The sequence below is a fragment of the Neofelis nebulosa genome, chromosome 9 (genome assembly GCF_028018385.1).
Source record: "Neofelis nebulosa isolate mNeoNeb1 chromosome 9, mNeoNeb1.pri, whole genome shotgun sequence".
In the NCBI taxonomy this organism is placed as follows: Eukaryota; Metazoa; Chordata; class Mammalia; order Carnivora; family Felidae; genus Neofelis; species Neofelis nebulosa.
The window spans coordinates 1,166,170-1,179,317 of NC_080790.1; the positions used below are offsets into that span (position 1 = coordinate 1,166,170).

General features: G+C 52.8%; 1 protein-coding gene across 22 annotated transcripts in view; it reads right to left on the reverse strand.

Annotated features, from left to right (window-relative positions):
- The window catches only part of MYT1L (myelin transcription factor 1 like), a 430,813-nt gene that overhangs the window by 140,722 nt on the left and 276,943 nt on the right, over window positions 1-13,148 (reverse strand). For all 22 annotated transcript variants that reach the window (XR_009248132.1, XR_009248133.1, XM_058682400.1 and 19 more), the window contains 3 exons: window positions 3,928-3,982; window positions 3,722-3,755; window positions 3,365-3,427 (listed from right to left, as the gene is read on the reverse strand). Coding sequence is in view for 20 of the 22 variants with exons in the window: in XM_058682400.1 (XP_058538383.1) it covers window positions 3,365-3,427; window positions 3,722-3,755; window positions 3,928-3,982 (152 nt within the window). In the remaining 2 variants the exon portion in view is untranslated. The remainder of the gene's footprint in view (window positions 1-3,364; window positions 3,428-3,721; window positions 3,756-3,927; window positions 3,983-13,148) is intronic.

Consider the following 13,148-nt stretch of genomic DNA (forward strand, 5'->3'; position numbering starts at 1 on the left):
TCCCTAATGAAATGAAAATACATTCCCTGAATATCATGTTGCTAAAATACCAAAAGGGTGGGTAATTTCATCAAAACCAAGACCCAGGCTGCCACTCTTGTCCCACTGGAAGAGGCTGGGTCTCGTTGGGGATGGAACAGCAGAGAAGTCAAGGCCACACCTGTGCTGTGGGTACGGAGGTCAGGGCCACACCCGGGCTGTGGGGTGCGTGCAGACACTTATGTACATAAATAGCTGTCAGAGGGGAGAGACTTCGGTAGCAGGGAATCTTTTAAAGCCAGAAATAATTGAAATGTTACAGATTTGAAATAGCGCCAGTCACAAGATATTAATGTATACATGAGTCTCATCTACCACGAGAAGCACCTTTTCGGTTTAAGTAGTTCAAATGTCATCCCTTAGTTAAAAACTACCGGTAATATATAATCACTAGGGAAATGAAAATCAAAAACTACAATGAGATATCACCTCACACCTGTCGGAAATGGCTAAAATCAACCACACAAGAAACAAGTGCTGGCGAGGAGGTGGGGAAAGAACCCTCGTGCACTGTTGGCGGGAATGCAAACTGGTGCAGCAGCACCAGAGACCAGGGTGGAGGCTCCTCAGAAAACTGAAAACAGAGCTACTCTATGATCCAGTGGTTTCACTACTAGGCATTTACCCAGAGGGAACGAAAACACTAATTGGAGAAGCTCTATGCACCCCTATGTTTATTGCAACATTAGCTATAATCACCGAGATATGCAAGCAGCCCGAGCGTCTCTTGGTAGGTGAGTGGAGAAAAACCACGTGGTATGTGTATATATATGTAGGAATATTATTCAGCCATAAAAAGAAGGTATTATGCTAAGTAAGACAAGTCGGAGAAAGGCAAATATCATATGGGAAATCTAAAAAAAAGCCAAAGAAACACACAAAAAGCAGAATCGGACCTCTACGTACAGAGGACGAACTGGTGGCTGCCAGAGGGATGGGGGTGGGGAAGGGGGAAGACGGGTGAAGGGAAGGAGGAGACACAGCTTCTGGTCACGGAATGAGTGAGTCACGGGGATGAGAGGAAGAGCACAGGGGACACGGTCGGCGATACTGTAACGGTGTCGCACGGGGACAGATGACGGCTACACTTGTGATGGTCACAGTCCAACGTATAGAGCTGTCAGATTATTGTACTGCACACCTGATGCTAATGTAACAACATTGTGTGTCTACCATTGTAGAAAATTATCGACAACATATAGACATCAAAAATAAAATGGACAGCCCTGACAGTCTTGTCGAGAAGCGGCTTATGTGGTCACATGAGTTCTCAATGGTGATTAGTTCTACATAACAAAGTCTGTAAGCATCTCATTCAAAAACTGAGGAAATCGAAGTCCTAAATGTTCAGTAATCTGTCCAACGCCCCTCGCTGACGCGTGGCGCCGTGGTGCTGGAGGAAAGTCCTTCGTCCGCCGCCACCACATTAACTATTTCTACCAAAATGTTAGAAATTTTAACAATTACGTAGACTATGACTTGTGATAAAAATTATGACATTATTTTAAATTCAATTAGAAATGGGTTGAAAAATTGTCTAAAACTGGATGTTTCCGTGACCCTTCTCTAAAGTGCCGGCCCCATCACTCCTGGAAGATCCGCACGCTCTGTGCTCACACCCGCATCGTGTCCCAGAGGAAAATGCAGGCTGGCGGTCTTGAGGCCACCCCCAAGCTAAGCGCCGAAGTTCTGTGCACGCGGGGAAAGAGACCTCGCAGGCAGGTGTGCACGCCCATGTCACGTGGGGACGCGGACGCACCGCTTGATGCGCCTTGGGTAAGAATGTGTTTCAGAGGATTCTTTGGAAACGTCATGGGTTTTCCTGAAAAACCGTGGTGATGAATTGTCTAGCTAACATCTAATTCAAACTTTCTAGCCAAATGTGATCACTCCTTCTGGTAACAGTATGATAAATTTTAACCATTGACTAATCAAGAGAGGAATAAGGGAAAACCTTGATTTCATTCATGGCTTGCTAACTTGTTTTTCATTGAAAACATAATCAATGTGGTTTTAAAAACCTTTAGATTAAGAATTTACAAAATAAATTCTTATAAAATAAACTACTTTACATACTTTAAGTAAACTAATTATTTAACTTACATACTCAGGATTTTACTATAATATACAATAACAATAATAATATGATAAATTGAATTTAGGTTTTAAATCGCCAGATTCCCTTAGAAACGACCTGTCATTCCTTTGGTATGTAGAGAAGTCTGATAACCATTTCATCATGGATGCTTGTTAAAAATTCCCCGTCTCCTTAGATGCTAGCATGGGGGTTTGGGGAGTAATTTGTAATTTTCCCCTTGATTTTACTGAAGGACAATCAAAATAATTGCTTGATTTCACCCATAAATTAATGTTCAGCTGAAGAGGAAATGAAACGTAGGGCAGCGCAGGCAGGGTCACCCTGAGGTGTTTCAGGCACACCTGGTCGAGGGTCTGAGCTTTCATTACGTGGGCTTCCTTCTTGATGGTTTGTTAGGATGAACGACCTTAGTCCTCGCAACCTAATTTGTGAAAAATTAGCTAAAAATTTATTCTAGCCTGTAAACATCTCCAACTCCTCACGACCAAAACCTTCCCTTGAAAGGTAAAGCTGCATTAATAGCACAGGGAAGAAATTCCTTATGGAAAAGTAAATCTAAAGATTGATCTCTTCATGACTCTCAGCCCTAGATGTGCAATACAATTCTGCTGTGATGCGTTTTTAGCAATAATTATCTAGCCACCTGATCTCCTGGATGTTCACACCCAGTGCCGTTACGGACCTAAACTCCAGTGTTTGCAAGAATAATATAATCGTTTAAGCCCCAAAGTCTCATTAGTGTGATCTGTCCTGGATGTTAATCTCCTGCCGGGACCTCCCCCAGCAGCTGCCCAGGTGCCCACCTGGGCTTCCTTTTCCAGGACAGATAAATTATGGAAGCTGAGTTCCTCCAGAAGGATCAGGAAGGTCACACTTTAATTTACCATCCATGACTTGCCACCCTACCGCTACCAGAATGAGCACGTGGGCACGGACAAATAAGCCGTCCCAGTGAGGCAGAGGGAGGCTCTTAGCAGGTGCCCTGTGTGTGTGGGAAAATGAGTTTAAGGCTGTTCTTAATTTGTGTCATCTTATGTATTATCGTGAATTCTGCCCACCCTCTGAGACTTTGCCCGGGAAACCAAAGGCTGAATTCACAGCAGAGGAGAGGAGGAAAAGACAGCACTCGCTCTTTTCCAGGAATACCCCCCACTCATTTTCGTCCTTGGGTTTGGGTCCCTCAACAAGCCACTGTAGACCATATATAGTGAAAAAGGCGGCCGTTACCTTCTGTGTCTTGCGTATTTGCCACTGACGTGACCGCTGCCGTCACAGCCCGGCGTGGGACAGCTGCAACGGGAAAGAGGTAATTACATGGGGGCTTCGCTGCAGGCGGGTGGGACCGAGCGCTTGGTGGCATCGGGGGAGGGGCACACAGAGGGACGGAGAGGAGGCAAATCTGGAAGGAGGGAACAATTAGGGCTGCTTTTTCTTAGCAGGTCTCAGGGAGTTGCCTCCATCAGTGCAGCAGGGTAGGACCAAGCCGCCGACAGACCGGGGGTGGGAGGGGAGCGGTGTGCCCATTAAAAGGCATGGGTTCTCTACACGGCTTCTGGGGATACATCGTGCCCACGGAGTACTAACCTGAAGGGCTCCTGTATGGCTGGTTCCACGGGAACTGCAGAGAGATGGGAAACAGAGATTTATCATCGATCACATGCGCCCTCTCCCACAGAAAGCTATCGAGAGGGTGGTGTCAGAGCAGGTCCGAGTGACCCTCACACCCAGCTCCACAGGACGAAGGGGACCCTGAATGGGGCCTCCGGGGGCTTGGAGAAGCGCGGACCTACCTCGAACCCCTTTGGACCGTGTCCGATGGCGCTTCTCCTCGGCGTCCACCTCCATCTGTGGATAGACGAGCAGGCGGTCAGTTCGGTCAGCAGCGCATGTGGCCAAACACGGGCGTCTTAGTGGCTATGGGGCAACCCTCTGGGAGAGCGACGTGGGGGGAAAGCACCAGGCAATCTAACTGTGTCACTTAACAAAGCAAAGCGGACCTTGACCTTGCAGGGGACGCTTCAGCGGGAGGCCCCACCCTCTGTAACGGGGGGGGGGGGGCTTTGATGAAGCTTAAGCACAGCCTCTTTGCCCTTTTCAAAGACCGATTGGGAGACCTCGGCGTGAGTTACGAGTCGCACTTTGTAGCCAGCACCTGAGAGGTAGCCCTTATGTTTGTAGGAAGGTTCATACGTGTAGGCTGGAATCTCCTCGGAACCCAAAGTAGAATCCGATCACACAGTTAAGGGGGGCAGGCAGGTGTGGCAGGACATGTCTAAGCCGGGGGCTGACGCCGTGTCATCTAGTTCCGGGTATAATCACCGTCCACACTGCTCCAAATCATTAGGATGCTTTCCAGGGACGAGGCCCTTTGCTCATGGTAACCAGCCTGTTTCACAGGTCACAGACTACCAAACATTTTTGTGTGTTACTGTGTCTGATCCTCACAATTTTCTAAGAAAGGTATCTTTACATCTGTTTTGTAGATGGGACTTGCCCAAGACCGTCTAACTAGGAGTTTTGGTTCAGGGCCCTGAATCCAAGCCACTTGTCTCTACACAATGTCTTTTTTTTTTTTTTTTTTAATGTTTACTCATTTATTTTTGAGAGGGAGGGAGAGAGAGAGAGAGAGAAAGAGAGAGAGAGAACACGAGCCAGGGAGGAGCAGAGAGAGAGGGAGACACAGACTCCTAAGCAGCTCCAGACTCTGAGCTGTCAGCACAGAGCCTGACATGGGGCTTGAACACACAGACCACGAGATCATGACCCGAGCTGAAGTCAGACGCTTAACCGACTGAGCCACCCAGGTGCCCCTACACATCATTTTTATTTTTTTAATTTTTATTTTATTTTTTTATAAATTTTTTTTTAACGTTTATTTTATTTTTGAGACAGGGAGAGACAGCATGAACAGGGGAGGGTCAGAGAGAGAGGGAGACACAGAATCTGAAACAGGCTCCAGGCTCTGAGCTGTCGGCACAGAGCCCGATGCGGGGCTCGAACTCACGGACCGCGAGATCATGACCTGAGCCGAAGTCAGACGCTTAACCGACTGAGCCACCCAGGCGCCCCTACACATCATTTTTAAGCCAAGGGACCACTGCTGGAGGGACGGACGTGTGCTGGTGTATTGGTACACCCAGTATTTCCACATGTCTGGATAATTTATACACGCAAAGTTGCATAGTAGGAGAATTTCACTCAGCAGAACAGGGGGGCTGATGGGAGGAGAGCGGCAAGAACGGTCCGTCTGATCGTGAGGACAGGACATTTCAGCCCCATCTGTGATGTCCTTGTCCACCGAAGCTACCAGGAGGCAGAAGACAGGGGCACGAAGTGTCCTCTCCTCCATGCATGGTTCGCCTGCCCCGCAATTTAGGACGAGAAGGTCGCAGCGGGGCACAGAAGGGTCGTAAGGGCATGTGGTCGGTCAGACTCCCACGAAGGAGAGAGCAGGGCAGGTCTGCTGTCACAAGCAGCTGCCGGCGAGGGGTGGCTCTCCGCAGACGCAACGCTCAGGCAGTGCGACACCAGGCTCCTGAGTTAGTGTTCCTGTCGACTGACCGCCAGACCCTCATTCATTAACACTGTGTGCTGAGTATGGCAGCAAATGAAACACACACACAATAAAAAACAGCTCATTTAATGAGTGTCGTGCCTTTAATGGAAGACGTGTGTGTGCAGATGTAGGGCTGTAGATTCAATCAGATACGGATCCGAGAAATCGAGCAGCCAGAGTGAGGCGGGTCACGGAGAAAGGGCTTCATAGGGGAATCTTCGCGGCTGAAGCACTATCTGAACGAAACAAGAAACAGGTCGTGTTTTAAGCCTGTATGGAGACACGAGAGACCCAGTCGTGGGCGAGAGAGAGGGAGTGGGAGTGGGTGGGTGTGTTTCCTCGGAAGCTGGCCGTCATGGAGCTGGTGCCAGCAAGGTCGGTCCTGACGAGCGGGTGGGGGCTGGGGGCCGTGGCCTCGGGGAGAGCGGGGGGCACGTCGAGGGCCTGGCACACCCAGAGGGGTCCCTGCTGCCCCGGTGTGCGTATAGCTGCAGCCGACCCTTGGGCACGGGGCTGGGGATGTCTCAAGTGTATTGTGGAAACAAACTGATTCAGCGGGGGTTGAGAGCCTGTGGTGGGAGCAAAGGGGTGTCCGCAGAGACGGACAGCGCTGGGAGAAGGAGCCCTGTTGGGGTGGTGGCTCCCTCCTGGAGTGCGGTTGTCCAGAACAGAGACGCAAGAAGACAAAGATGGCCGTGAGGGACGTTTCGAGAACAGTCAGCGTGATGCAGGCTCCGCTGTGCGCCCGCCTTCCCGCCCTTGCTTTGGCGTCGCGGCCAGGGCACAGGGTGCGAGATCCCCGAGGGCAGGCATGCTGTGCGGGTTCGGGGTGTGAGTCAACAGCACCTCGGGGTAACGCATCGATGCTCCAAAATTGCTTCCCTACGTGGCAACATTTTCCAAACACTGTAGAATGCTGGCAAGGCAGGTGGGGCCCATGGGGCCCAGAGCAAGAGTGGGCTAACCCTCAGGAAATGATGGAGAACGTACCAGGCCACGTTCTGTGGAAATGCTGTGTTTCCTGCCACGTGGCCCGCCATGCCGTAGGACTGCGGATGCAGCGATTGTGGGGTGAAATCCTACTCTTTAAGGAATTCAACGCCGAGCACTAGCTTTCCGCTAGGGTAGATAACCTGAAAGCCGTTCTCGCTGGGGCACGAGGACGTTTGGACGCGCTGCAGCCAACCCATTCTGGGAGGGCCAGGGGGGCTTTCTGGGGAGGGGTGGAATCTGATCTGAGTTTTAAAGGTTAATTGCTGGGTTTAGATTAAAAGTGGGTGGGGTGCTCATGTTCCAGGCAGAGGGAATGGGATGTGCAAAGAGGTCTGCGGGCTTGGGGGTGCGCTCAGGGCACCCGAGGAGGGGAGGGCGGGCTCAGCCCGCCTCCTCCCGCCCCCAGGAGCACATGGGCCACTCACCCTCCGTTCCTGACACTCAGGCTCTGCAGTCTCTGATGGGAAAACCCGCCTGTTGCTTAGGACAGACCTTGTGGCCAAAGGGTGCGAGGCTGGCATCCCTCTGTGGGTATTAAATGGAAAAACTCAGCCTCATTTGCTAACTGCTCATACAGTTGTGTGAGGATTATTTTATTTTTTTACGTTTAAATTTTTAATCCATGCTTTACATATAGAAGGACGATCTTATTTCCTTCTAGGAGAAGTGAGCTCTGCCGCTAATCCCTCGTTACACGAACCGCGCTTTCCCGCTACGCCACAGTACCCCTTTCGCTGATGTTACCCCTCACCCAACCTGGGTCTACCTTGGGGCCATCGCACGCCACTCTTGTACGTGTTTGTCGCAGCGCTGATCCCGCTTGAAGTTCAGGGCTCCGTGACACGTTCCGCTCGCTGTCAGGGCGACTCGGGGTAATTTGGCAAACATACAGGAGGCACCAAGCACACGGGGGCTCCCTTTTCTTTCTCCTTCAACCAACGACCCCGAACGAAGAGCTCGAAATGGTTTTGCATTTTACTTGCGCTCAGATGTGTCAGTGTGCAAAGCACCGGTGAAGTTCGTGTTAAGCAGAAAGCATGCGATTTGTCACCCAGAGTTTGAGGAGCGTGTTCGTGTCCTGACGTTTATGCCTACAAGCGTGTGGTCGAAGGTGAGCTGACAGCACGAGCTCATTCACACACCGGCTCCTGTGGGACCCTGGTCTCACCCGCCTTCTCACCTCCTCGTCTCCTCCTGTGGCTCCCCTGTGGCTGGCAGCTGCCCTCTGTGCCCGGTGGACCGTGGTGCCCACTTCGTTCCTCTAGTGCCTCTGAGGCGTCAGTGGGTGATGCCACGTCGGGGTCATCTCAGGTCTGCCCCCCCCCGGAGCCCGCAAGGGGTAACCCTGCCGTCATCACCTCACCGCGTTCCCATCCCTCTCCAGCAATGCACATCTGGAAAGCGGAGCCTCAAAGCCGCACTTAGCAGGAACGCTTTTGTTTCTAAGTCGGGCGCTCAGTTTTAAAATAAGGAGAGGTTTTTCTTAGGAATTTTAAACGGTTTTATTCTTAAAGAAAAGGCTCAAACGTAAGACATTTACTTTGGAGCCAACGAAAGCGATCACACTGATTTGCTGAAGAGAGAGTGAACTGGTTTGTAATACGGGACGTCACCCTTCGAGTCAGGACGCTTTTATGCTTTTCCCTCTGTCGTCGCCCCCACCCCACAAAGTGCACACTTCCTTCAGGTTGAGGCTCCGTGAAGATCGTAGAACATTAATGATATTGAAGCCTCACACACTGCTCTCTGGTCCCTCCAGTCCTTAGAGGTTGCTTCCTGCGGGAAGGTGCTCATCGGGCCACAGCAGTGAACCCCAGGGAGGGGCGCAGGGGTCCCCACTGCCGGCCACCCCGCGCTCCGGCGACCTGCGCCTTCCGGCGGGACAAGGACGGAAAGGACGGGGTCACAGCCTCCCTGGTGCACAGCTCGGACACAAGCTGAGCCCGAGCTCCCTCCCCCAGAGACGCCCCTCAATTATTCAGGAAGCAATTACCTATGTTGTCAATTAGCCAGACCCTGTCTTTCACCTCCCGCTGCTCAGCACCAGGTCCTTTCACTGCTCATTAGCACCGGCAGGAGGAGTGGGCTACACGCGCCCAGAGGCGGGTTCATTTACCGAGCGGTGTGGCAGGTGAGAAGGTCTGCGGACTCTACTAATGGAGAGAAACCAGAGTGGCCGGCAACCTCAAGTGTGCAGATCAAACCGCGCCCACGTTTTCTGTGCACTTTTGTTCCCGTGAACCTTGCCCCCCCAGGCAACCTTGGCCCTCATGGCCTCCGTGTCCCCCCTCGGACGCATGGAAGTCTTGGCTCATAAAAACCCATCGGTACAGATCAGCAAGGGTCAGAAATTATATGTTGCTGGCATCCTTGAATTGTGTTTGGAATAAATACGATTGCAGTTAAAAGTCGTTTCCCGGGAGGGCTGGGTGGCTCAGTCGGTTAAGCGTCCGACTTCGGCTCAGGTCATGATCTTGCGGTTCACTGGTTTGTGGGTTCGAGCCCTGCGTCGTGTTCCATGCTGACAGCTCAGAGCTGGAGCCTGTTTCAGATTCTGTTCTCCCTCTCTCTCTCTGCTCCTCCCCTGCGCGCGCTCTGTCTCTCTGTGTCTCTCTCAAAAATAAATAAACATTAAAAAAAGTTGTTTTCCACACTATGACAAAATGTTCTGCTTTTTAGTGAATTTAATGTGGTGCAAATACATTACATTTTGGGAGTTCTGTTCGATGTTTACATTAAGTGACAGGACGGCGTGCTGTTAAGAAGTTGCAAAGTTAGGAGAGACAGAAGTGTCTCCAGCTCAGGCCTCATGGTTTGCAATGGTTTCAGTTTTAGGTCTCCAACCTCACAGGCTGGAAATGAGGAAAAATTAGGCAAATACAACAGGTGCGAGAGCCTTGTTTCGTCTGCTCCTACTTTCCTCTCCCTTCCCAACCTTTCTCAGCAAGGACTGGTAGCCACTGAAACCAACCTCCAGGGAAGGTGGCCCATATCCCGGGGATTCTTCACCCTGACTGATCCCGTGACGTGTGCTTGGGGCCAACAGGGGCAAAGAGAGAGGAAAAGAAAAGTAGGAATTATCTGGGCAGAGAAGAAAGTGAGGGTGTGGCTATGCCCCCCCCCCCCCCCCCCCCCCGCCGCCATCGCCACCTGGGACCACGGTGCAGAGTGCGGTATGGTGACCCAGGGGAGCCACGTCAAACACTTATCAGTGACGGAGTGTAGGACGATATAGAAATGAGCATATTTTTATTAAATGTTTATTTGTTTTTGTGAGAGAGAGAGAGAGAGAGAGAGAGAGAGAAAGAGTGAGCAGGGGAGGGGCAGAGAGAGCAGGACACAGAATCGGAAGCAGGCTCCAGGCTCCTAGCTGTCTGCACAGAGCCCGACGCGGGGCTCGAACCCACGGACCGTGAGATCATGATGACCTGAGCCGAAGTCGGACACCCAACCGACTGAGCCCCTAGGTGCTTCAGAAATGAGCGTATTTGAGGATCATTTAAATGAGGAGATTTGGAGGCTAATTATGTTGCAAACTTGTGAACAAGTTCAAGCAGGTGGCATACACAAAAATTTAGAAATTCGTTACAAAAGCGTGGCGTGCCAGGGCCTGACCATGATGGGAACGGAGGAGGGAGGCTGCACCCTTGCTTTGCTTGTGGATTCCTCGTCATCACGCCCTAAGGAGGCAGAAGCATTTATGCGTCCAGTTAAATGTTGACCTTGAAGTGTCATACTCTTCTCGGACTCCTGTCACCGACGATGGTTTTCTGCTAGTTGTTCCCCAGACGGAAGCCCTGAACGGTGGGCACAGACGCCCAGCTGTGCGGCAGGAAAACGTGGAACACAGAGAGCAAGCAAGAGGCGAGTCTGTGACCCCCTGGGTTTCTCGTGGTCTTGAGAGAACTCTGGAAACTCCTCGTCGCTGCAATGTTCCAGGCGTGCCCCGACCACGGTAGTGGTGGTGGTGGTGGTGATGGGAGTGGTTTGAGTGCCGTGAGGGGAGTGGCCACGTTTTCAAAAGAAGCCGTATGGACTGGTGGTCTGACCAACATTTACGCTGTGTCCTGGGGCAAAAGCAGGCTCTAAAGCCAAGTTACTGGAACTCGGGGACAGGGAGGGAATCTCTGGCATGCCTAGATAGGACAGCTGAAATCACCCGGGAAGCATGCTTGCCCTCAGGGCTCTGGACTGTCACGCGGGCTGATGCGCCAGTATCACCGGGGAACCCCGGGAGGTCACCCTTCCACGCAACACCGGGGAGCCCTTAGTAAACCCCTGCATGTGGTTTGGGACTTAAGGCTTTAAGAATAACGCGATGAATCCTAAGAAGAACCCTAAGGAAACAGCAGTCAATGCGACAGCGGTCGGCCATGCAGATGCCCTGTAACAGGGCCCTCGAAGGGAAATCCGTCCTCTCGACGCAGTCACTTGGAGAGCCAGGTGCCGGGGGTGCTGCTAGTTCAGGCGCCTGCACAAGGGGGCCCCACGCTGACCCCCGATCCCCGTGCACGGACCTTGTCTCTTTACCCCAAGGCCTGTGTGTGTTGGGGGGACGGGGCTCGGTCCAGCAGAGGCAAGAGCACGGCCACGAGGAAGTTCACTCCACTCCAGCCTCTGAACGTAGGAAAAGGAAATTGTGGGGAAAGAGAAAATGGTCTTATTCTTGAGGCACGCGGACAGGTGACCGCGGGCGTTGTGGGTTCGTGAGCGAAGGAATGAATAAAGGGAAGAGTTACAGGCACTGATGATTCGCTGGCTCAGCTCCACTGTTCAATGACTACTGATTAGTAATTGTATTAGCGCTTTAGAACTTTTGTGATCAAACGTAAGGCTGCAAGGGAAATGCGCCCCCCTCCCCCAGGCCGGCAGGCGCTGCCTCTGCTTCTCTGCAAGCATGCGGGAGGCCACGTCCACGGAGGTCTGCACGCGCCCACTGACTTCACGTTGGGGGTGGGGGCTGCGAGCTCTGAGGAGCCTTTCACAGCCCGGAGGATGGGGGTCGGCCCGTCAGGAGCCCCAGACGGCTTCCTCACGGGCGAGCACGTGGGGGCCGGGGACCTAGTGGAGCGTTGGGGACCAAACCCAAGTTTCAAAGGTGACTCCAGGGTGATGAAGGCAGTGGCTTTTAACGAAATGACTCCCACTCGGTTTCGCTCCTATTTGGGTGACCTGGCGATTATACATCCGTAAACAACCCACTTCCCAATTTATATCGTCCATCACGGCCGTGGTGACACCGACATCCCAGAGGTGGTTCTGGGGGGCAGAGGGTGGGCAGAGTCCATATTTCACTACTGTTTATGGTCACGGCGGGGTCTTTACTTTCAAGTGTGGGACAGCCGAGCAGGGACGGGACGGGCTCCTGCTTCCAGAGCTTTGGGTGAAATGCCAAGTCAGGAGCCTTAGTTTTTGTAAAATCGCTATTGCGATTTTGGCCCCGAGTGAAAGCATAAGAAAAGACGCCCGCACCTGCACTGATCGGGTTCTCGGATTTCAGGTGTGCCCCTATCACCGCACCCCTTTATCCCGCCAGCAAGTTCTGGCAGAAAATGCCAAGAGGCAGAATGCAGGGCCCGGGCCCAGAATGGGTCTGCTGGGCTCTCGGTGCTTGCCCCGTGGAGCTAACACCCACAAATCGGGGGGCTTTATATGCGCTTCTGCACTTCCGATTTCTCTGGAAAAACAGGAGGATCTGGAAACACCGCGCTCGGTTTCTGTCAGCCACAGCCGGCGGGACAGGCAGGTTTCCCCCGTGGCCGCCATCGCCTGAGTCCTCGTCCGTCCATCCCGTGCCTGGTGGTGACAGCAGCCCATTGCGGGGCATGTGACGATTCTCTCTGTGCACTGCAGCAGCTTCTCCCGTCCCTGCCCTGGGAGATACCTGAGTCCGAGGAAACATCTAAGCTCCGGGGCCCGGAGAGTCACACACGTCGTAGGATCTCAGGGAGTTTCATAGCGTGTGCTGTTCCCATCCTGGCTCTCAAGACCCGGGTTGTCAGCCGAGGCCTCCGTGGACAGTGCAGCCGGGGCGTGCTGGGAGGGCACAAGTGGCCGCGAGGGTCTTCTGAACAACTCTGGGTTTGCCTCGCAGGCCGCGGCCAGGGAGCGCGGTCCCCAGGCAGCCGGCCGCCCAGATGGAAGGGCTGGCCGCGTCCAGGCCTTCTGTGTCAGCAGTGCCCCTGGCTCGTCTCCATGGACGCAGTCTGGCCCGCGGTGTGACGGCAGGCCCCATGTTTGCTAACTGCGCGAGGTCGGGCAGGGTCCGGTCTGTGGATCACGGTTCTCTCGTCTGTGAAATTCCTGCTTATCTCCCTGGGCGGCCGAGAGGCTCGAACAGAACGACCCCATGGGAGAATCCAGCATGGCGCCTGGTGCACCAGAAACACTTCCCTCCTTCCTCCATTTTCCAGGTGTGGTGCGTGTCCCCAGGGGTGCTGGCAGCAGAGAAGCTCACGGCCT